Source organism: Poecilia mexicana, unplaced genomic scaffold, assembly GCF_051168715.1.
Source record: "Poecilia mexicana isolate PSO_F unplaced genomic scaffold, ASM5116871v1 scaffold_13, whole genome shotgun sequence".
In the NCBI taxonomy this organism is placed as follows: domain Eukaryota; kingdom Metazoa; phylum Chordata; class Actinopteri; order Cyprinodontiformes; family Poeciliidae; genus Poecilia; species Poecilia mexicana.
This window is the reverse complement of record NW_028263382.1, coordinates 14,274,132-14,298,973: the sequence shown is the minus strand read 5'-3', so window position 1 is coordinate 14,298,973 and position 24,842 is coordinate 14,274,132. Positions and strand designations below refer to the sequence as shown.

Here is a 24,842-nt window from a genome sequence, read left to right as displayed (position 1 = left end):
GACCAAAAGACGAGCAGTTAACCCAAACAGTGGAGCGTTTGGCGCTGTCAAAGCTATTAGAATGACACAAACGAGGAGAGCACAGAAAGCCAACCAATCAAAACCAAACACTGGGGGGAAAAAAGAAAGAAGCTAATTTCGATGAAAAATAAAATTACAATTTAATTAATGCAAGGCTGCTGTAGAAATTTGTATGTATTTTATATGCTTCGACTTTAATCAGAATGCTTAAATTAGTGCAATGTTTCTCAACCCTGGTCCTCAGGGCTCACTGTCCTGCATGTTTTAGACATTTCCCTGCTTCGCCACACTTAATTTCAATTGATGGCTGTTTAACAGACTTTTGCTGAACTGCAAGTAGGTCTGTTAAATCAAGGAAATATCTGAAACACGAAGGGCATTGTGCCTTGAGAAGCAGGTTTTAAATACACTGAATTAGAGGAATACATTTGTCTTCTACGCAATGTTAAAAAGATGTTTTATCATTGACATGATCAAAGAGAGGTTTAGTTTTATAGTCATTACAGAATCAGGGCAAACTGAATTTTAGGGAATGCTAAAGCACAAAAAAAGGAAAGAAATGTCTTTCAAATATATGTTCAGAGTCATTCTCATCTTTGCAAAATCTTAGCATACCCCAATAAAACAAAATCTGAGAATTTCAACCAATAAAATTGGTGTGAGAATTTCCATATATTCTATTTGGGCCAATTTAAATGATCTGGAAATTATGTAAGTTTAATAGAGAAAATACTCTCAAAGGCAATGGTTTGAGATAAAGGTACAGATTGCTACTGAACTATTAATAAACTTTTTAAAACATCCAACAAGGTGGTAAGTGAGGTCAGATATGGATTTACAAACATCTTCAGTTAAATTCCAATAAAATTGTTTTGGTGAGATTGGTTATCAGTAACTAATGTTAGAATTGAACAATTATTGAATGTTACATTTATTAAATAATATACTACAGTTAAATTTACTTAATTTCCCAATTTATTTTAGTAGTGCAATGCAGCATAAAGGAAAAAAAAACAATGTTTTTAGTGATTTAAGCAAATGCTGTTTTTTAATCAGTCTCCTCAGTTGAATCCTCAGTATCAATAAGATTATTGATACTGCACCTTTTCCAACCGAACCCTGTAAAACCACATATGTTTATTTAAAATTATACATTATATTTACAACTAATGTGCCTGGTTGATATTAAAACATTGTAATGTCTAATACTTCACACACTCCAACATTTATTTTTTGTATCTAGTTAAAAAGGTTTATTAGTAAATGTGGGGGGTTTTTTCAATCGAGCATCAACAAAACATTGGCAAATTATAATTTCTTTTCTCCCACAAGCATGAATATTTTTTACCTGATCTTTGCAGCTGTAAGATAAAAAAAAAAAAAACTTTAGACACAATAAATCAGACCCTGACTCATTTCCATATCTTAGGCTGTAGTGAATTGTGAAGGCGTCCATTTCCCTTTCCATCACCCCCCACCCCTAACCCATCCTTCATCTCTTCAGGCCCCCTCTCCCTCCTCCTCCTTCCGACCGGTGGCTGCTTCAAGCTGTCAGAAGGAGGCTATAAAACAGAGAGGGGCGGCTCTGAAGAGGCTGCTCATTTTGGGGGGGAATACACACAGTACAGTTACTTTGTGTCCTGCCTGAGGGGGAAAAATACCTCTGTTTGGCTGAGATTGATGATTTAAAAAACAGGCGACTTTTAACCTAATAAAAACGGACAGTTGGAGGCGACGAGGACGCTTCACGTTTTTTTTCCGTGAGCTTGAGTGAGAATTTGCGCTAACAGGCTCCAAAAGAATAAGAAACTGTTGGGTGTTTATTGAGGAGAGAGAAACTAAAGCCTGCTTTGTGGAGGGTTTGGGATGCTGGCTTCCCGCGCGCTCCGCTGCTTGCTGTGCGCGCTGAGCTGCGCGTGGTGGCTTCCCACCGGGACAGCCTCGCGCCTCAAGACTCCTGCGCTGCCCATCCAGTCCGAGAGGGAGCCGGTGCCCTCCAAAGGCTTGGCAGGTGAGTGAACCAGCGTTGTTGCCGATACTTACCATATTTACTGTCTGAACCTCTGAACTTGACCCTGTGATAGGCTAGCGAAGCTCCTTACATATGTGTTCGGTTTTTTAAATATGGCTGCCTTCTGGACCGCCTATAAGTCACACAGAGAGCCAACGAAGACATTTATTTAAAGCGCAAAACGTTTTCTAAAAGGTTTCATAAAGCAGACTCCGAGGGCAGCATTACATTTTGTGGATTTTTGACAAATGAAAGCTTAACTCTGGATTAACTTTATTTTGCTCTTGCAAAATCTAAGATACGTTCTATGAAATGGTTTTTATAATGTGATAATCATTACAGATTTCTTAAAATGTAGTTTGTAATTTGTAATTTAACTTGTGAAAACAGAAAAAGGATAAAATAGAGTCTTTGCCACCTAAAAGGTCCATCCTAAAGAAACACTAAAAAATTACACATGTCACATCTGGCATTGTATTTTCTTGGATGGATCTGTTCTAATGTGGTTTTGTGGTATACTAGATAAAGGTGGGTTCATTTTAAAAACAATATTACCTGACTGGTCAAACCTGGAATAAATTAGTCAAAATTCATAACACTATAAAACAGTGTGATTAGTGAAATCTTCAATAAGTTTGTGAAAACTCAATGAGGGCAATTTTCGGGCTTTACCAATAGTATTGTTGTCTTTTAAGATGTGACAAACAAGTCAAAAAGGCCTTAAACTGACTTTTTCTAAAAATAAAAATAAAATAAAAAAAATCCTACAAATTACATGAAAGTTTAACAAATTTTATGCAGCATAATTAAACTTCAGGTTTAACATGACTAGGTGGTGTAGTTTATAAAATGATTTCACTCTCTGATGTTGTGAACAAGCTAAAAAAAAAAAGAAAAAGTAAAATAACTTTTTAGTCCAGTGTTGATGCCAAATTCAGTGTCTTGGTCAACATTAGAATCGTGTTTTGTGAAGTTGGCCACAATGCTGAAGTTGGCAACCAATTTCTGACTCTCTGCTACAGTGAGAAATGGTAAGCTAATTTCTGAGTGCTGTGATGTGGCTCCTACAAGTCAAAGCTGTGAGACTCACATAAAAATAAAGATAACATCTAGAAGTCTCCCAGTCTAATGACACACGTTTTTATCTTCACGTTTCCCTTCAAACTTCCTGTAGTGTTGCCGCCTGTTGTCTCCTAAAGCAAGCGGCACACCTCTGAGTCATAACTGCTGCGAATGCCTTTTGTTTCACGCAGGACTCGATGTGGTTTTTATAAGGTAACTACTCCTAAGAGTTCAAACTAGTGAGGAGCTTCGTGGTAACCACCGCCTTATACCATGCAATTCAGAGCTGGAAACTGTAATCAATCGACTTTCCATTACAAGCGCTGGCTCCTGCAGAATGATTTATTTGAGCAGAGACAGACAAGTGGCAGGCGAAGCGAGCTGCTCACAGTTTGGCTCTGTCAGTTAGTTGGTGTGTTTAAAGTGTGCAGCCACTTTATTGTAATTATAACGTGGTAAAACTTTGTGAGTGTTATACACACTGCTTATGGGCAGTTCCCCAAACAGGAATAACTGTAATGCTCCTGTTGGGGCCTCAGTGTGACAAAGGCTCAATTATCCTTGTAGAAATATAATAATAACACAAAGTGTTATATTATCTGCTATAGAAACAATATACGATCAACTACATTTTAGAATCATGACTGTACTTGAGGAGCCTTAAAATAACAAGAAACTTCAACATGTTTACATTTTAGCTTCATGGATTTGAGGGTTTGAATTTTACAGTTTTTTTCTGTGCATAAGCACAAGTCTTGCTATTTATTTCCAAATCTTTCTGGTGTTTTATGCTTTCATATTATCTATAAACTTTAAAGTGCACAGTAAGATAACTGAAAGAGCCTTTTCCCATGATTTTTGGCAGACTTTATTAAAAATATTGGCATGGTCTCCCCCATGTTTTCTTCTGGCTCATTTACATTAGACAGGATGGGTCACCAAAACTCCAAAGGCATCCAGGAAGTTTCGTTCAACTCCTACAAGCCTGGGCAGGAACATTTTTGAGATCTATTGCTTGTTAAGTATTAAAATGGTGGTTTAGTCCTTGTAATTTGTCATCAAGAAAAATGTCAGAATATGCAGGTTTGTTCATTCTAAAACCAGTTTTTCTGCTTTTATACCCAACAGCTTAAAATTCTAAGGAGGTTCTAATTACTAAAAGAGCAAAGGATGTGTCATTTTTTCCCTTTTTTGTCTTCAAAATTAAAATAAAAATCTAATTAATTTTACACTAATCTTTCCAATCAGTGTGGATCAGTCTAATTCGAGTCTAACTAATATAAGTATTTTACATTTTGACCACATATGCAGTTCACACTACTTATACTGTCACATATTTCTCACATATAACACAAGCCCATTCATCTCTACTGAAAATAACCAATAGAAAACAAATTGGGGTTTTCTAATACTTGTGATGCCCTCCTGTGCCTTGGCAACCTGTGGCAAACCATATTCCCCATTTTGCTTTTGTTTTTTGTTTCATGTATTTGTTAATAAAGCTCTGTATGTGTTCTAATTTGCTTATCTACTGTTCAAGCAAAAATAAATAAATTAAAAAAAAATCAGAGAATAGTACTCAGAATAACCTGATGTTTAATCAGCATGGGTTGTTTCACAGGATGCTCCTTTGGAGGTCGATTTTACTCCCTGGAGGAGGCCTGGCACCCTGATCTGGGGGAGCCCTTTGGTGTCATGCACTGCGTCCAGTGCCACTGTGAGCCTGTAAGTCTTGTTGGACTCTGATTCCACTCTTTATTATAGCAGATTGTGTATTATTCAATGAAAAGAGCATTCACACTAATGGTGTATCTGCTTGTCTGGCAGCAAAAGAGTCGCAGGAAGGTGTCGGGTAAAGTGAACTGCAGGAACATCAAACAGGACTGTCCCACCCTGGAGTGTGACGACTCTGTTCTGCTTCCAGGACACTGCTGTAGAACCTGTCAGAAAGGTACTCATGCTCTGCCTCAAACTCAACACCTGTTTCTCTGAGCTGTTTTCCATTTTTCATATTTGCAACCACACATTTTCCTGTATTTTATTGGGATGCTAGATAATAAACCAACACCCAGGTGTAGAAGGAAAACTATACGTGTTTTTTGTTATTTCAAGTAGAAATCTGAAATTAATTGTGTGTTTGTGAACATCAGTTTCAAGTCTTTCCAATGATTTTCAGTTTTAACAGGTCTGGAATATACTTTTATGTCACAGTGATATGTTTTTGTGTAAAGTGTTCTATTTTAGCAATGGTTGCTTGTTTATGGTCCTTGTCCTGCTGGAAGATGAAGCTCCATCACAGTCTTAAGCATTTTGCAGCCAAATGTTTCCACAGACCTTTTGGTCTCGATTTAATTTTGTCCTTTCTCAGCTTTTCAGTGTAATTGGGAAGTTATGTCTTGGTAGATTTGTAGCTGTGTCATTCTGTTTCCATTTTCAGACGATACATTGAACGACACTGTTAGATATTCAAAGATTGCCCTGTTATTCTTTAAACTTCTCTATAACTCTCTCCCTGACTGGTCTGCGGTGTTCCTTGGTTTTCATGATGCTGTTTGTTCTCCAATATTCTCAAACAACTGGATTTACTGAGAACAAATTACACACAACTGGACTCTATTTACTAATTAGGAAACTGGTGAGAATAATTGATTGCTATTAAATGTATTTAGAAGTATCAAAGCAAAGGTGCCCAATTACAAATGTGCTCCAAACTCTTCAGCCAAAAATATTTAAAATACAACTTAACATTCATTCCATCCCACCATGACAGCAAAAAATAATCTCTCCCTTTTTTACTTGTCTCCTTTTTTTGACCTCATATGAATATTCATGATGTAGTCACATGTTGACTAGTTAGATTTCAGAACAGCTGGTGGATGCATCCAACATCTTAATTGATTTTCCACTAATTTGACCGTAAGTGAAAGCCACCTACCTTGCCTCTGCAATCCTGTACACATAATTCCACCTTATTACAGAGCTGGAGAGCTGCCCTGCACAGACACACACAAACACACACTGGGTGGGTGTTTTTCTGCCATGGGTGTCTGGTAATGGAATGGAAAGTAAAGGTAGAGCACTGTTGGACTTTATGTTGTGTGTGTTTGTAAGAACTGTTCAGCCCTCTTTGTGTGTGTGTGTGTGTGTGCGTGTGTGTGTGTGTGTGTGTGTGTGTGTGTGTTGTGGGTACGTCTTAAGGAAAAGGTTGAGTGTGTTTGTCTTAGCCTTGGCACCATCACACCTGGTATGTTTGTACAAGTGATGGAAAATGTGTGTTTGTGTATGCATGTGTGCATGTTTTATTACTTGGTGCACCTGAAGATACAGTATAGCTAAGCAAGGAGAACTGAGGATGACGCAACCCAGAAGAACTTCAGAGAGGAGTTGAAGGAGGCTTGTGGGTATATATATATATATATATATATATATATATATATGTGTGTGTGTGTGTGTGGACACAGGAAAGATAGGCAGACAGTTCGACTGAGCATGTCAGAAAACAACCTTGGGAGAAATAACATTTGGATGACTAAGAGGCAGCGTGTGGTTTTCATTCTCAAGAACATGTCAGAAGACTGTAATTGGCTGAACAAGCACCCCTGCATGTGTTACTATGTGTTTGTGCATGTGTGTGTGGGGTTGTGAGGGCTGCACATTACATCAGGATGCACAGCAGTTTGTGAGGAACAGTGGGTCTTTGTTGAGATTGCACGCCAGTGTCACTTCCAATCCTCCTGAAGCTCATCAGCTGTAAGACACAGTGCTGGATAGCCGTTCCTGGCCAAGAAATGAGGAGGGAGAAAGTCTGAGATGTCAGGAAGATGGAGACCTCCATATTATTTTGGTCATATGTCTAATCAGCCAAAATCAGTTTCAATCCTGCCAGATCTCACATACCTATCTGTCACACTGTTTGCACAATGGCCAGGCTTTGGGGTTCATATGTGGGCCAACGTTGGAGGACACTATGACAGAATGTGTTTTGAATTGTTTGGATTTATGTGGTTTATTTTACCTGGTACTGACCTTGTTTCAAAGACAAGTACTAAGTTAAAACCTTTGAGTATGTTCTAACTGTCTGGCTAAAGCAAAACAGTCCAAGAATCTTACAGTCTGGTTAACAAGTGATGGTAGGAAGGAGTGGGACATGAATAGACAGACTGAAAACTTAGTTGTAATAATCTGGGTTCTGTTCCTGTCTTTTGTGACAAAAAGAGCTGAGCCAGTTTCAATATACTAGTATCAGGACCCCAGACACCCACATATGGTCACAAGGTATGGATCAAGCAGCTCAACTGACCTTTCGCCACTTTGACCCATCTTTGATGAGTGGAAGGCAACGAATAGGACAGCTGTTTAATTTAGCACAATAAAGTGACTTATTTTTTAAATTCTGCAGGTGTGGTTGACAAAAAGCAGGTTGATGTTATGCTGGAGACCATTGAGTTTTTCCATGAAAAGGGCAAAGAGGACGACCTCCACAAATCCTACAATGACAGATCCTACCTGAGCTCTGAGGACACGGGCCTCGGAGAAAGCCGCACAGGTACAGCGCACACACACAAACAGCAATTAGATATAACCCAATGTTCACTCTTGCTTTATGCAGGTGAGGAAAATAAATAGAAATATGACATTTAATTTGCGACATCTATCTATCTACAGAGTAGAGTGATGAGTTTGCTGTGCCCTTTCTTACCCTCTGCAGACTTTGTGGCGCTATTGACCGGAGTGACAGACTCATGGCTGCCCAGCTCCAGCGGAGTTGCCAGAGTCCGTCTTTCTCTGACCAGAACCACGCTGACCTTCTCTGTTACATACCAAAGGTAAAACCAGTTTTCTCCAGAAGAAACACGTCTTTTGTTTAGTTTCCCTTGACCTTTCTTTGGTGCCACAAGTTGTATCTGCTGGTTAAAAACTAATTTTGTTATGAATGTTGACAAAATGGAGTAGAGAAAGAGTTCTTAATCTGAATGAGAAAGATTTTTTTTTGTTTTTGCTGCCTGTTTTTATACTCGCATATAAGTGAAACCTTACCCTTGCTCTCCAGAATCGGCCGCCCCAGTAAAATAGCCATCTTGGACTCAGATGGGACTCCTGCTTTTGAATATAAAGTCCCTAAAGGACAGACGGACATGGTAAGACATTACTTTCATGAGAGCAGACAATCATATTCTCTTGGCTCCATCTGAGTTGTATTTGGTTTCGCGCACATGTGTTTCCTGAGAGATGCCGGGAAACCAAGCAGCGATATGATGGATGCTTTTATAGCAGGACTGTGTGCTCAGGCTCTGATTTGTTTTCTCATAACTCACAGTAACATCATAAACAATAAACACACATAGAGAGTCAGTGACACTTCCTATTGGCCTTAGTGCCCCGTTTCTGAACTTCAAACTGATTGCAGTCATTATTAGCACACAGTCAGTCGCAACAGCTTTTCAGGTTTAAGTCAGTTTTGTGTTGATAAATCAGGTTACCACTACTTCACTGGATGCTCCCTAAGGTTTGTCTGCATTACCGTATGTGATTTCCTGCCAAAATACACACATTTTCACATTCCACTTTGAACACAAACACTGTTCAGTGAGACAGGAGCCCCCTAAATACAGGTCCCAGAAATTGGCCTATTATTATTTTTAGATAAATGTCAGAGTCAAGCTCCAGAGGACCTCAGAGAAAACACTGTGGCTCTGAAAAAGAAAGGAGGAGGAGAGTTTGCTGAAGCAGGACTTAGAGAGAGAGAGAGAGAGAGAAAGAGAGAGAGAGAGAGAGAGAGAGAGAATTTTTCACACGTTACATCACTGCTTAGCATGGCGACAGAGAGCATTGCTAATTAAAATGGAGATTACTCCTGAACTCGGAGCTATGAGGTGTCGGCTGTCTGCCACATTTCTTCCCTCAGCTCAGAGGAAGAAGTTTTGGTTTTATGTTAAAGTGCTGTGGCCAAGAGTTCAATGCATGATCACAAAACTTTATGGATCTAGCAGATAGCAATATGTTCCCTGTCTGCTTTTATTTACAGTGCTTTGCTAAAGTATTCATGACCCTCAAACTTTTCACATATTCTCAAATCCCAACGATAAGGTATATCATTGGGATTTGTTGTGACAAGGCAAAAAAGTAGTGCATAAAAGTGAAGTGGAATAAAAAAATCCTGTTTTTTTTAAGTAAACTGTTGAAAAGCATGTTTGTTTTTACTAAAGCCCTTGAATCAATGCTGTGTAGGATCACCTTTGGCTGTAATTACAGATGCAAGTCTTGTTGATGTATGGCTTGCATATACCAACATTCTGTCCAAAAGAAAAATCTATTTTGTCAAGATTTTTCCTCAGTCTTGACCAAATAGGGCAAGCTCGTTTAGAGTGGATGGAAAGCATTTCTGAAGAGTATAACCTTTTAGGCTTGCCTTGGATTCTCAATTATGTTTAGATCTGAACTTTGACATATGCCTTGATCTAAATCATTCCCTTGTAGCTCTGGTTGTATCAAGTCTTTTGCAGCATAATGTTGGTTTTCTTCCAGCACTGTCTGATATCTTCCATTTAACTCTGACCAGTTTTAATATTTCTGCTGAATAACAGTATTTTTAAGGCATTATGCTGCCACCATGGAGTGATGTGCTTCATTAATTCCCCACCACACAAAACATAGGCTTTTGAATGTAGGCAAAAACATTGAGTTTTACTTTTATCTGACTCCTACATGACTTGAGGCGAATTCCAAACAGGATTGATGTTTCTGTATTTTAACGCACCCTACTGTCTGCCACATTTTCAGAAAAGAATCCCAGACTCGGGACTTAAAGCTCTAACTTTCCCTCACCTATCTGCTTTGTTGCTATGTGTTTCAAGATGCTGTTTGTTCACTAACCTCTGAGGCCTTCACACAACTGATGGATTTATATTGAGAAGAAATAATAAACACTGCAGGCACTTTGTTTTAATGTGCTTCCAGGAAGAACTGAAAAAGGCCCGATGTATTCTAAATCGATTGTTCATGCGCATTTGCATCCTAAACGTCTCCAACACTGCACCTGTTTTGGTCGGTGTTTGCTTGCAGATCTGTGGAGTTTGGAAAAATTTGGCGAAACCTCTCTTGCGACAGCTGCAGTCTGAGCAACTGCGCATCAGCATGACCACATCCACGGGCAGGCGAGAAGAGGTGGTTGGGAAGATCATCAAACACAGAGCGCTGTTTGCCGGTGAGACTGCGTGTGGGCTTTTAATGCATGCACTCTTATCCCTGTTATCTTCAATGCATCGATTATGTTGAGTCTTAAGTAAAAGCAAAGTAAAGCTGATTGAAATTGTTTAAATGCATAGGCAGATAACTCATGTCACTGTGCATGCTTTTTATGTGCAGAGACATTCAGTTCAGTGCTGACCTCAGAGGAAGAGAATGCGGGAATGGGAGGCATTGCCCTGCTGACGCTGAGTGACAGTGAGAACAACCTTCACTTCATCCTCATCCTGCAGGGTCTCATCAGACACAAGGACAGAGGTGAAGGAGACACACAGGAGTATACACTGAAACTAAGAAGTGATTCTAAATAAAGTTAAATGAAAAAGAAAAAAAAACTCTTTCTCCTCAGAGCCAGTTCTGGTCCCAATCAGAGTCCAGCTGATGTACCGCCAACATGTCTTAAGAGAGATCAGGTCCAACATCACCTCTAACGTGAGTAACAATTACACATCCATCATAATCAGTTCAGTTGAAAAAGATTTGTTTTATGCTGACTATTATAAAACAGTGGCGGAGTTTTAGGGGAAGACGTTTTGCTCTGAATGTTAAGGAGCCAAAGTCGTCTTGTTTTGGGTTAGAAACATATGTCAGATCGCCAGAGTCCCACTGTTGCCCCCGCCCTGTTCCCAGCTACTCAAGGAGACGGATGTGGTTTTCTCGCCACATCCTAGCGAAGTTATCGTGGCGCTTGGATCACAGCTCAGCATGCTGATAGACGATGAGGGAAAATGTATGAAGGTGTGAGGAAACAAAAGGAAAGGGAAAGTCTGTGTGGAGAGTTTGGCACGAGACAGATAGTGGCGGAGTATGAGACATAAAGGGAAGCGTGGGGGTAAAAGAGGATGCACCACCTCTCACACATGTCAGTGGTTAGTGGTCTGTGGGTTTAGTAGAAGGAGAGGAGGGCAGAGGGGGTGTTGAAAGGTGCGTCTGGTTTTAATTCTGCCAGGAAGGGACGATGTTTCTCCTTTGATCCAGCTGTTTACAGAATGTCCTTGACAAATATTGTGTAAGAATTGAGCTTAGCCACTGCTTCCTGACCTATTAAACTACACAACAACTAAAAAGTCAAACTCCCAACGTATTATGTATTATTTCAAACCCAAGACAATATTTAGCTTATGTGCTTTAAGTGTTCATGCTTCTTAAACCTTTAAACATTTTAAGACATTACAAATTCAAACATCAGTGTATTTTTTTAGAATTTCATTGGATGCCACACTAAAGTGGAGGGAAAATGTTATAAAGTTTTCTTTTACAAATCAAAGCAAAAAAAAAAATGCCCCATGAATATATATTCAGCCCCATTTCCTCTTATAACCTTCAATAAAGTCATTTTCAAGTGTGACACATCTGGAGGACAACATTAACTAGGAGATTATTTGATAAGATTAGACAAAACTGTAGTGATTTTCAAAACACAAACTAACTCTGGACAGTAACAATCCCAACACTGAAACATGGTGGTGCCAGCATTATACTGTGAACATGCATTTCTTCTGCAGGAAAAAGGAAGCTGATCAGAAAATGTAGGGCAGAACTGGAGGCAAACATGCAGTTTCCATTAGGATGCTGACTCTGACGATATAAAGCCATGCATATTATAACATTGTTGTTCACATATGCTCTCGTTCCTTTTTGACTGAGCTTGAGTTACTGTGTATAAAAGGATGTGTACAAATTTCCTGAATTTGAATGTGCAAAGCTGGAAAAGTCTTGCATCTGCAAATATTGTTTGCCGGACCTTTTCAGGTTTTTATTTTGTAAAAAAAAAAAAAAAATGTTGAAAGGCATGCCTTAGATTTCTCTAGCTTAAAAGATCCCAATAAGGTATATTAAAGCTTGTGGTTATAACTTGATATATTGTGAAATAGTAGACATAGACAAGCAGTCTTATTACTGCTGTGTTACTGCCCCGCTCCATTAACACCGGACCCTAATATATCCATCTGCACCTTGCCTCCCCCTCATTATTCAGTCCATTTTTTTTCTCCAGCAACATAACCCTCTCTCAGTGCCTCCCCTGCTCTTTTTCTGAGCTGTTTTGGCTGCTTGCTCTGTGGATTTATGCTTCGTGTATATTTATATTGAACCAAGGCCTGAGGGTCATAAAAGTAACATTTCTTTAACACACTCATACATGTGTCCTATTAATCCAACATTTCTCAACGTTGTCGTGCAATACTGTCAGTCCCGCTTTAAGTCAGAGGCCTCTCACTGGTGAAACCAGTGAAAAAAATATGAACCATATTTTTGCCGCGAGTCGAACTGCGCGTGTGTGAGCGGGGTGATTATGGGGTCGCGTTGTTGCGTCGCAGAAATGTTTGCGTCTCTAATGGGTTTGGACTCTGCCATGTCTTTGCGACTGTCGTATTTATTTAACCTCGAGATGATTTAGCTGCCACGTGATTTGTTTTGCTCTCTGTTCCATTTTTGTTTAGAACAAACACAAACAAATGGAGCTGGACACAAATAACGAGCCTGTCTTTCATTTAAAGAAGCTGGGTCGGTGGGGGGGGGGTTACTCTGGTGACAAGTCAATGTTGCATAAACCTCATGTCAACAAGATCTAACACTTCATTGTGACGTTTTCATTCCTGCCTTTGAAGACAGTAATTAATTTTTAGTGAAATATGTTTTTGGTTGTTTTTTTTGACTATTTGTGGCTTTCTGTGACACAGAACCTCGTTTAGCTTTGTGCTAACACTTTCAATCTGTGCAGGATCCAGACTTTGCTGAGGTGCTGACAGACCTGAACAGCCGCGAGCTGTTTTGGTTATCTCGTGGTCAGCTGGAAATCTCCGTGGCAACCGAGGATCAGGATCCCCGACAAATCTCTGGCTTCATCACAGGGAGAAAATCTTGTGACAGTGAGTGATTTTGCTCTTAGTAACCTGAATACTACCTGATGGAGTACAAGTGCTATTTAGTGTTGGATAAACACTAAATAGCACATTTTTGTGAAAAGGAAGAAAAATGCTAAATGGTTTTTCATATCTTTTACAAAAAGTGTTACTTTCAAGTAGTGTTCATTCTCTGGAGTCAGCTGCAAGTCTTGGGCATGTCTGCTGCTTTTGCTAGTACAGACATCTGGCTAGTAAAGGCTTAAACAAAGACACAAGTTTTTTTTCCCATTCTTCTTTGCAAAACAGCTCAAACGGCATCAGATTGGACAGAAAGAATCTTCTGAAGTTTCCCACAGATTCTAAGTTAGTTTTTTGTATAATCCTTGACTGGGTCGTTCTAATGTAAATATGTTTTGTCGCTGCTGAGGAGAAGCGTCCATGCTGCATGATGCTTCCACTGCCATGTTTCACTCATGAGATTTTAGTCCCAAACAGGATTTCTAATGTCTTTTTTTAAATTAATGGCTTTCATTTTTGCATTTTAACTAACAGCGGATTTGTGGAGTGCAGGATTAATGGCTGAGCTGTGCAGTTTTTTTAAAAGTTAGGATATATTTATAGGTATTACATTACTGTGGGCTGAACACAGATGAGTGCCACACTTTTCAGGTCTTAATTTGTTGAAAATTCTGGAAATGATGTAGCAGTCTTCTTCCATTTTAAAATCCCAGTAAAGCACAATAAAGTTTGTTGTTGTTACTTGACAAAATGTGAAAAGGTTCAAGAAGTACTTTTTTTTTAAAACTCTTGGATCTGGTTCTGAGAAGCAGAGGAAAAGAACACAGTTTAAAAACATGGGTTGTGTTGCTGCGGTACTCTGTTCGTCCATCTGTGGCTGGTTTTGTCATCCTCCATAAAATACTTTCTTTCTGCGTCCTTTCTTTCAAGTCTTATCGATGTGGGGAAAGCTATGTTTATAGACCTTATGTTGGACTTGCTGTCTCACCGAGGGTCTGCACACGTGTATGTGTGTTTGTATGTGTGTGTGTGAAGCTGTAAGAAAAGGCTTTTAGGAATGCTGTGGACTGCCCAAGTTTTCTTCAAATATAAAAACATGAACACATGTCCTTTTCTGTGCGACTCACTATTACTATTTGAACTTAATCATCATGTGTCCACTGCTGTGAAATGCTTTGATTTCAGTTTTTGTTGTCACAGACTGGGATTTATAACCAAAAAAATATGCTTGTTTGTAAAATGTGTACACACACACTCACACACACATGGTTGCTGCCAAGGTCAGTGTGCTGGACCTGATTCCTTGTGTCGGTGTTCCAGCGTTTTGATTAACAGCATGTGACGTAATCTGGTAAGAATTCAGGTCCAAAGTTCTTCTTTCCCTCTCTGTCTCCTCCATGTCTCAGTCCCTCCGTCCGCTGTCCTCTTTGTGCAGCTTTGGCATCAGTTCTCATCTATGCTGCTGTTCCCTCTGTGTCTCATATTGAAAACTTTCTCTCGACTTCTGTTACTCATTTCCTTCTGTCCCCCTCAGCTCAGTCTTTATAAGACTCAGTTCATTCACCAGAATATACAGAATATACCTCAATGTAGATGTAACCTTTAGCATTTTCTTATGCAAAGTTGTTTGTGTGCAGCGGCATGGATGTTTTTGGTATGACATAAGCAGGCACAGATTCTTGGCTGTGATTAAACTTAATTTTTCATAATAAGAGTCAAAGCTATGAAAAAATATAACTCAGATGTGTGCTTCTGCTGCTGCAGAACACAAGTAGGTATAATTTGTCTCTTTTCCTTCGTTCAACCTGCTTTTGTTGTGTGTGATGGATAAACTGATGAGAGAAATTATGAAGTCTTTGTTATTTATATTTTTACATGAATCGGTCTTTGTCCAATTCAGCTATTCAGAGTGTGATGTCCAGCAGCAATGCGTTGATCCCAGGGAAGACAGGAGGGGTGGGTTCTGCCATCTTTAATCTCCATGGTAACGGGACGCTGGACTACCAGGTAACAGTCTCTTTTACTCATAAACAATGTTTGTGTTTTTGTTTTCAGGAAACTTCCCTTTCTGAGGTTTTGATTCCCCAGACTCAACAATGAATTTCTCTAAAATGTTGCAAAAGCACATTTAGAGTTGATAGGATGTTTAATGCCTGGGTCTGTTGGTGTCCTGCAGGTTCAGGTCGCAGGTCTCACGAGTGACATTGTGGGTCTCACAATAGAGCTGAAGCCGCGGCGTCGAAACAAGCGCTCTGTCCTTTACGATTTAACTCCGGAGTACAGCAGGGAAACCGGGCAGGCGGCGGGCAGCTTGAGTCGACTGGAGGCCCGACATATCCACATGCTGCTGCAGAACGAGCTCTTCATCAACGTGGCCACGGCACACAGCCAGGAGGGGGAGCTCAGAGGGCAAATCAAAGTCCTGCCTTACAGTGGCCTGGAGGTACCCAGACATGGTGAGGACCAGTGGAGTGAGGATAAACAGATTAAGAAACATCTAAACAGTAAAAAAAAAAAGTACAATGACTTGCTTTGAAAATATACTACATTTATTGTCTTTTTTCATTCGTTTTCCGTCTCTTCAAGAGCTGCCCACTCCTCTGGCCGGCCATTTTGTGTCCCCACCGGTACGAACTGGAGCATCTGGCCATGCCTGGGTGTCTGTGGATAAACAGTGCCACCTGCACTACGAGATAATTGTCGCAGGTCTTAGTAAGACGGAAGACGTGACCATGAACGCCCACCTGCACGGACTGGCAGAGATCGGAGAGCTGGATGACAGCAGCACAAATCACAAGAGGCTCCTGACGGGTTTCTACGGCTCTCAGGTCTGTCTGCTTGTCTGCTCACAAATGTTACTGTAGACTATTCAGGTCAGAAGTTCAAGTTTTTGTTTTGCTTTGAATATAAAAAAAAATAAAAGTTGTATTTCATATTAACAGCCATTAACAATGCAAAAATATTTAGATTTGAATGCAGGGCAATCAATAATCACATTTGACTCACTTATTAGGTGCAAATATGCAATGTTAAACTGTTACTATTAAACATTTTTAATATCATTCAGTCCTATAATTTGGCGTCAAACATGGTGCCTGATAAGAAACAAGATAAGTTTGTGGTGGAAAGGAAAAGTAAATACTGCTAATATGCTAATATCTCTAACTCAGCATCAGTCAAAGGGATCACAGAGTTAAATGGAAGTAGGATATACAATGAAAAAAAGCACTATATATATATATATATATATATATTATTTTCTTCATGCATCACTCTAAAAATGTCTTAATAAAATATGATATCTAAAGTATTGTATCTACCCTGCAGGCTCAGGGGGTTTTAAAGGACATGAGCATTGAACTACTGCAACATCTGGACCAGGGAACAGCCTTCATCCAAGTCAGCACCAAGCTGAATCCTCAGGGAGAAATACGAGGACGGGTATGCGATGAAGTCATGTGGTCACTAATTTTAATGTCGTTGTCTTACTGTAGTGATATGTTAAGCCACAAACTACCCTAATAGTTACTAAGGTCTTAGAATTAGCTTAAATAACACAATTTGTTGCATGTTTCCTTTGGGATTTTACAGATTAAACCCTGGTGCTGAGAATCATGAAGAGTAAATGCTAAAAACAATCAAGGTGTTTGCTGTTTGCCAAAAAGCTTCATCCAAAAACCACCTGATTCTGTCAGGTGGTTATTGTTTTCATTGGCAGCTGTTTCTCTACAGAGCGTTTAGTTCATTTTATTGGCCTACAGAAATATACAAAGAGACCACAGTTGGCTGTAAACTCCACAGGTGTAATGGTTGATCACTTTGTGAGGTCGTCTTTCATCCCAAGTTAATTCTCTACACATTTCACACACGCTTTTACTTTTCCTTTTTGTTCAAATGCCCTCCCTCCCCATCTGACCGCATTTGATGATGCATTTCCAGGTCCATATCTCAAACACCTGTAAACTTGGTGCCCCAGCAGAGGTAGAGGAGGCTGAGTTTGATGACCTTTTCCTGAATGACCCAGAGGAGCTGAAGAAAGACCCAAACACCTGCTTCTTTGAGAACCAGTATCACGCTCATGGTTCCCGCTGGACTCCCAGCTATGACAAGTGTTTCACATGCAGCTGTCAGGTAAGGAGAGCACTCACATCTTGCTGCACACGGCAATGTTTTTATGCAAGACATTTTGCAGCATATTTACTGTGATTTCATAAAACATCTTTTTCCATCTGTAGAAGCGAACAGTGATCTGTGATCCAGTTATTTGTCCAGAGCTGACCTGCTCCAGAACCATTCAACCCGAGGACAAGTGCTGTGCCGTCTGTGATGGTACGGTCAACGTTATGTTGGGGATTTTTAAGTCATTCATAGATGTTAGAGTGCTCTCCATTGCCATCCATGAGTTTCAAGCTAATAATCATTTTATGACTATTCACTCCATGTGCAGAAAGGAGGGAGACAAAGGACATAAAAGCACCAGAGACGGTGGAGGAACACCTAGAAGGTGGTGTTATAACTCTACTCCATTTTTTTCCTTCTTTTGTGTTTTATGTTTTCTAACTGCTGTTTTGTTTATGAGATTTTAGCTTACAGATTAACTCTAAAGCCCCTGTCTTATCCCTGGCAACCCTCTCCGCTTGTATTTCCCATCACTCAGGTTGTTACTTTGAGGGCGACCAGAAGATGCATGCCCCAGGCACCACATGGCATCCCTTTGTTCCTCCCTTTGGATACATTAAATGTGCGGTCTGCACTTGCAAGGTAATAAACATCAATAAATAGGCTCACATCTGGCTGAGTTTACATCTCAGAGGCTCTTTACGGATCGTTTGTGTTGTATTAGGCTGCAAAGAATGTGAAGGGTAGAGAAAATTCTCCTCTGTACTTTAAGGATGTCCAAAACTGGAAAGAGAAGTCACATTTTTCTAAAGAAAAACTGTTTCCAATCTGTTGTTGTTTTAACCTCAGGGCTCTACAGGGGAGGTCCACTGTGAGAAGGTGACGTGTCCCGTACTGACTTGCAGTCACCCAGTGAGACGGAGCCCCTCTGACTGCTGCAAGGAGTGTCCAGAAGAAGAGAGGACCCCTGCAGGCCTGGAGCACACCGACATGATGCAAGCGGATGGCCCACGGTACTGCAAATTTGGAAAGAACTTCTACCAGAACAGCGACAGCTGGCACCCCTGGGTGCCTCTTGTGGGCGAGATGAAGTGCATCAACTGCTGGTGTGATGTAAGCATGAAGGAGCTACAAGTTGTTTTTGCTAAAAAGCAAATTAAATCCAATTTTTCCCATCAAATGAAGAAATTCTTAATATTGCTTTCTCGCTCTATTTTTCTCTACAGCATGGAGTTACCAAGTGTCAAAGGAAACAGTGTCCTGTGATGACCTGCTCTAATATCACCCGTACAGAGAGCTCCTGCTGCCCTGAATGTGCAGGTAAGGAATGAACACATGTTGATTTACATATTGTCACCTTCCTAAAATAATAGCCTAAGTCTTTTTTTTTCTTTTTTTCTTTTTTTTTTTCCAAAATCACTTTTGGCAAATAATACCTTAAGCCATTATTTTAGGAAAGTGACAATATTTTTATGAGGAGTGCATTAAAATTTCACATTTAAATGCAAATCTGTCTTTAAAACAAATCTAAGCTATTACTTCAGGCCTAAATGTGAAAGTGTTGTTTGAAACTCTTATTTTGAAAGAATGGAAGTAGTTCTTGAGTTGTATTTCAGTGTTTCCAGCTATTATTAGATGGTTTTCACATTCTTCTAACCCCTTTTTAAAACAAAACGACAACAAAAAAAATCAAATAAGAATAAATCTAACAACCTTTCCTGCAGAAAACTAAACCAACATGAAAAGTTCTAAACATATTTCAATTCTTTTCTCTGCATATCTTTTTTTGTCTCACCCATAAGATTATTCCTCTCTTCTGCTGCTGCTTCCAGGCACATTGTCTACAAATTAGGCCTTAATCTTATTAGACTTCTAGCAACTTTTAGGGTAGCTGACTAAATCCCTGCTGTGGAGTTGGCAACAGCATTGCACTTCTGTGTTGACAGAGGCATCTATTAACACCCTGTTGCAAATCTGGTTGACAACACGTAAGCACTGAAAAATCTTCTTCTTTAAAAACTGCTTGTGCAGCAACATTTATTCTTTTTTTTTATCTTAGTAGATAGAATAATCTGTAAGCACTGTCGGAAAACCACAACCGGCTAGCTGTTAGCTGCTAACCAAGTTAGCATTAGCAACTGATTCTGAGCTGACATTCAACTCAAAGTTTTTTTTTGTTGTTGTTGTTTTCACTGTATTTAAAGTGTCTGTATATTTGTTCATATAGAACCTCTGACTATCAAACCTGAGCTTGAACACTGAACAGAGATCCTTCAGAACAGTTATATCTGTGAAAGAAACTAATAATTTTGTATCACATTTCTCATTAATTGTCTTATCCTCTCCCTAGATCAGAAAGAGGAAGCTGATCTGATGACAAAAACACCAGGCAAAAGACGAACCTGGAGACAATGAGGATGTGGAATGGCCCCGACTTCAGAGATGAGCCCCAAACCCCCTTTTCTAGATAACCTCTTCCTCATCCCACATGGACCTATACCCAGAGCTGCACACTGGGAACCCCTTATCGCTCCTGACCCAACACCCACCCTGTTATCAGCTTCAAGATTGTAAAGAGGAGAGCCGTGCAGAGACTGAAGGGAGTTCAAACGCAAAATAAAGACTTTAAGTGAAGCAGTAAAGCTTTGGAGAGGACCATCCTAGCGTTACTCACATGCTGCCTTCAGGGTTTGTTGGAGTTTAACCGTTCCTAAACGGGTGAAAGGTGAAGCTGTAGGTCCAACGCAGCTTTTCATCGGACTGAAATCCAGGTGGATTTTAAATAGTAAGTGTTGGGAGAGAAAAGCAGTTTGTATCGACAGAGCTTATTTTTGAAGCACAGCCATAGTTACTGCGGCTCCCACTGGACACAGCGATGGAAAATGTTACTTAAGAAGGCGCGAGTGTGTGAATGTAGGTATCTGTGTCTTTCTTTTACTTCCTTTGGATTTTTTAAAGAGTGAGTAAGTGAATTGAAGCAGCGTATCTGTGCCCACACACTTTTGTCTGTTGTAAGAAAATATTTCCACTCTGTATGACTCTCATTCCTGACAGGATCGCTCAGTTTTTCTGGGATAGAGCATTAAAACACCTTCTGTTTATATCATTTCGCCTCAGCTTTGGTTCTTCCCGTTTTGCTTTAAGCCATTTTTGTTTTTGCTTTTTTTCATCATTGTGAAATATGAAGCAGGTTTGTCTTTTGTATTTATTGAATACTGTTGAAACAAAATAAAAAGGGTTTGTTAGTAAAAGAGGAAATGTCTCCTGATTTATAGAAGTTGTTGCTAAGGTTATACACCCATTTCCTCTTTTAGCTGCTGGGATTTTACCACACTTCTTTAAATCTTGCAATAAGTCACGTTTCTACTAATATCAGAGCAAATGCTGACAATCACGTCAGAGAAGCTCTCTTCAACAAATCCCTACCAACCCTTTTCTTTATTTTCCTCTATCTCATTCTTCCTTTTCTATTTTGCTTTCTATCATTTTGCTAGCTTGTGTTTTTTTCTGAGACAGCACATGCGATAAAGATTCTCACACACACACACACACACACCCCCACACACACACACACACACACACACACACACACACACACACACACACACACACACACACACACACACACACATACAGGGGAAGAAAAAAGGACAAACACACAGGGAAAGCACACAGACGGAAACATAAACAGACACTCACAGACTGACACATGTCCAAAACCCTGAACCTGGAACAGACACATTGCTGCCAGCAGTTTTTCCAACACACCGCTTTAAAGCTGTGACTGCTGCACTCTGCTGGCCAAAATACATTACTACACTATGATGATGATGAACTTATTTTAAAAAGTGGATAATGCACAACTCGAATATCAATGTCACCGTTCGATGGGCTAATTCGCATCTGCAGTCCTCTGACAAGTCACAAAAACGAATACACAATAACTAGATTGTTTTTTTGTTTATTTGTTTGTTTTCTTCGCTGGTACACATGTCTGTGCAAGAAAGTTTTGTTCAAAAGTCAGGATGTTCTTTCTTACAAATAATATTTTTCAATTTTAATTTTAATATGTAAAATATAGGTCTAAGAACCAAAGAACAGTAAATAAAAACTCCTTAAAGAGCCCATTAATAAAACAAGAAATAGATAGAAAACCTGGAGAAATCCCATGTAAGCACAAAGACACAGAGAGAGAAAATGATGAACAAAAGATTTTCCTAATTCAAAACTATTTTCTAGTTTCCATGACTGTCATCACAGCACTGTACCAGTAATTTAGTGATTTCTACTCCTGCATTTTTCTTCTTGACAAGTTAACTCAGGACTGCAGTGTGAGTCAAGCTTTGATGATCATAAAAACACACTCTTGGCTGTTTATCAAACCTTATTTCTAAATATTCTAAAAATTGAAATTACATTATATAAAATGAAGAAGTTGCCTAGAATGTAGTCTGACTGTAGATGCCTAAATTTAGCTGCTTTACAGAGGCATTGTATTAGGAAGCAGCAACATTAAAATGTCAACAAAACCAAACAACTCAAGCAGACTTTTTCTTTTTTTTTCCTTTTTTCTTTCTTTTTGTGGCCACATTTAAATGTTTCAGATACAAGAATATTTCGTAACAAACAAAGAAACAAAGACAGCCTCCTGATCAAATACAGAAAAAAGTTTTTAAATCAAACTTTTATTTATTTAGAGATAAGAAGAAGGTTTTTGTAATTTTTTTTGTACAAAAAAAATAAAATAAAATAAAAGAAGAAGAATGAAAATCACAATTTTGTTGCTCCTGTTTGATTTGGTAAAGCAATAAAATAGTAAAACATCCAAAGAAGTGAATACTTTTTATAGGCCCTTTAAAATAAATCTATACAGTGGTCTGTACCACAGGCTTTATGTTTATCTGACAACTATTTACGATCCTTTCAACACTTTATACCACATATGTCAAACTCAAGGCCCGCGGGCCACATGTGGCCCGCCATGTCTTTTATGTGCCCCCCCCCTCCCCCCCAGCATTTTATAGGCTGATGATTGACTTAAAATTGGTTTTGAGCACGAATTGATTACAAACTACATCTCCCACAATGCATTCCGATTGTTACCAGCCAACATTGCGGCTTCTCCCCATTAGAGAGCAGCAGAGTCGCCTCAAGCTGCTTATTGATTTTCCCAGCGAATAAAACTGAGACATCGACAAGCTAACATCAAAACGTCCAAGAAAAGAAAAATAAATTTACAAGTAAGACTGTGAATGAAGATGTGTGAGTTGGTGTCAGGGCGGCAGGTCGCACTAGACTTTTTTTGTTATCCATTATCTTGACCGACAACATAAAAAAAAAGAAAAATCGGTCATGTACTATTTTTATCCGTGAAATTACAATCATATTAACATCGGATATTTAGTCGCATTTTTTGCGGTTTAGTTAATATTCACCGTGAATCCAGATCCCATCACAGATTAAGCAGATAAATGTATCTACATTTTTCTCCGTAGTGACAAAAACCACCCCAATAACTTTTAATAAATTAAATTAACTACTTCACTTAAATTAGCATCACTTCACCCGGTCTGACCGCACTTCCTCCTGGTTCCCATCTGCAGAAAAATCTGCTAATTCATCAGTCAGTTGGATCCGTCTCATCCAAACAGATGTAAAACTCTGTGAGTGTTTTACCCTGTCCGGTGTGCGCTTTTACCAGGATTATTATTTATTTATTTATTTTTTTGCATGGTTTCGCTTCTTTGAAACGGACAGATTGCGTCTGCGTAATCTGTCCGTACGAGCCGCAGTGGTTGAGCAGCGGGCTGCACATGTTACAGTCTAATTAACTTCTGCGTCGTCATTTATTTCCTTAAGATAAACTACCGGCTCCTCAAATGGATTAACACAACCAGGGGCGCAACTACATATTATTCAGGTGGATGCGAAAACATAAATGAACCATTTTTAATTTTATTTTTGAACCCTTATTTATTGTAAAGTGTTGATTTTTTTTAACCCTTATTTATTTTGAAGAGTTGATTTTATTTTTGAACCCTTATTTATTTTGAAGAGTTGATTTTATTTTTGAACCCTTATTTATTGTAAAGTGTTGATTTTATTTTTGAACCCTTATTTATTGTAAAGTGTTGATTTTATTTTTGAACCCTTATTCATTTTGAAGAGTTGATTTTATTTTTGAACCCTTATTTATTGTAAAGTGTTGATTTTATTTTTGAACCCTTGTTTCTTTTGTAGTGTTGATTGTGTGAAAGACCTTAGACATGAATTGCCCCATACGGAGTTTGAACCGATGACCTCAGCATTACCAGCACCGTGCTCTAAGCTGCTGTGCTAACTCACCTACCTTACAAACTGTTGAGTTTCCATGGATTTAAGAAGAACTTACATGATCTTAACACAATGAAGATTTGGTAAAAGTGCTTATATTCCAATGTTTTTCAAAACAACATACATAATATTTTTTTCCAGAGATTTTGTATTTTCAAGTGTTGATATTATTTTTGAACCATTTTTAATTTTCAAGTGTTGATTGTATTTCAGAGATATTTTTTTATTTTAATGTGTTAATTTTATTTTTGAGCCATCTTTTATTTGTAAGTATTGATTTTATTTTTTAGCCATTTAGCCAAGTCTCTGTAGAACCATTTGTATCTGCTAATGACATCTTCAATACAATTTTTTGATCCCAGGCTTAGTTTATGGACTGTAATGTGAAATTAGGCACAATTATAAGTCTGACAGTTTGTTCACCAAGTTACTGTGCTCTGAGAGGATCTGTAAGTATTTGACATCGTTCCATGCCCATCGTTGACATTGGTCTCTAACAAAATGTGGATCATCTACCAGGAACACTGCAAAGAGCATGAGTTTCTGTAGTGTAGTGGTTATCACGTTTGCTTCATACGCAAAAGGTCTCTGGTTCGAAACCAGACAGAAATGGATTTTGCACGTTCTATTCATCAGAGGTGTTTACTAAAGGTCAACAAGGGCTCTGTGGTGTCATGGTCTGTAATTCAGGCATCTGAGTGCAAACCTCAGTTGAAATTTTCATGTTGCATCTCACATCATCAACTTTGGAACCTCAAACTGAAACAAAGCAGAGCAGTTCAGTTCCTGTAGTGTAGTGGTTATCATGTTTACTTCACACGCAAAAGGTCTCTGGTTCAAAACCAGACAGAAATGGTTTTTGTAGGTTATGCATCTCTTGGGGTGCAGTGAGACAATAAGAGCCTTCCTCTTTCGTGATGGTTCAATTACCAATTGGCAGTTCTATGGCGTAATGCACACGTGTCTAACTCAAGGCCTGCGGGCCACATGTGGCCCCCCAGCATTTTATAGCCCAATGATTGACTTAAAATAGGTTTTGAGCACAAATTGACTACAAACTGCATTTCAACCAAAGGTTTGTAATGCGCTTCCTAACCAGACGCTCCACAGAGTCCGGTCCATAACTCTTCAACACGCTGACAGAAAGACGCATTTAGTTCAGAGACCATGAGATGATATTCAGAAAG

General features: G+C 39.2%; 1 protein-coding gene and 1 non-coding gene across 3 annotated transcripts; both read left to right on the top strand.

Moving 5' to 3' along the window:
- The first annotated feature begins 1,605 nt into the window (after positions 1–1,605).
- On the top strand, positions 1,606–20,580 carry chrd (chordin). Of its 2 annotated transcripts, XM_014966950.2 has the most exons (21): positions 1,606–2,032; positions 4,716–4,819; positions 4,922–5,045; positions 7,494–7,640; positions 7,803–7,920; positions 8,145–8,232; positions 10,157–10,298; positions 10,460–10,597; positions 10,689–10,771; positions 13,062–13,209; positions 15,104–15,210; positions 15,380–15,659; positions 15,790–16,031; positions 16,531–16,644; positions 17,143–17,334; positions 17,439–17,532; positions 17,651–17,707; positions 17,861–17,964; positions 18,172–18,435; positions 18,549–18,642; positions 19,673–20,580. In XM_014966950.2, exons 1-21 carry the CDS (start codon positions 1,888–1,890, stop codon positions 19,735–19,737), a joined length of 2,850 nt encoding a protein of 949 aa, XP_014822436.2. In that variant the 5' UTR covers positions 1,606–1,887; the 3' UTR covers positions 19,738–20,580. The 2 variants fall into 2 exon arrangements, with proteins under 2 accessions (XP_014822436.2, XP_014822437.2); XM_014966951.2 differs by lacking the exons at positions 1,606–2,032; positions 4,716–4,819; positions 4,922–5,045 and adding an exon at positions 6,043–6,165.
- A 3,614-nt stretch (positions 20,581–24,194) lies between these two features.
- trnam-cau (transfer RNA methionine (anticodon CAU)) lies at positions 24,195–24,267 on the top strand. Its single transcript has one exon. It is a non-coding gene; the product is annotated as a tRNA-Met (tRNA).
- Positions 24,268–24,842: the final 575 nt, after the last annotated feature.

Coding starts and splice junctions, on each gene's coding strand:
- chrd (XM_014966950.2), top strand. CDS start 1,888: ATGCTGGCTTCCCGCGCGCTCCGCTGCTTGCTGTGCGCGCTGAGCTGC. Junction 7,641..7,802: donor CCTCGGAGAAAGCCGCACAG/GTACAGCGCACA, acceptor TACCCTCTGCAG/ACTTTGTGGCGCTATTGACC. Junction 16,645..17,142: donor AGGGAGAAATACGAGGACGG/GTATGCGATGAA, acceptor ATGCATTTCCAG/GTCCATATCTCAAACACCTG.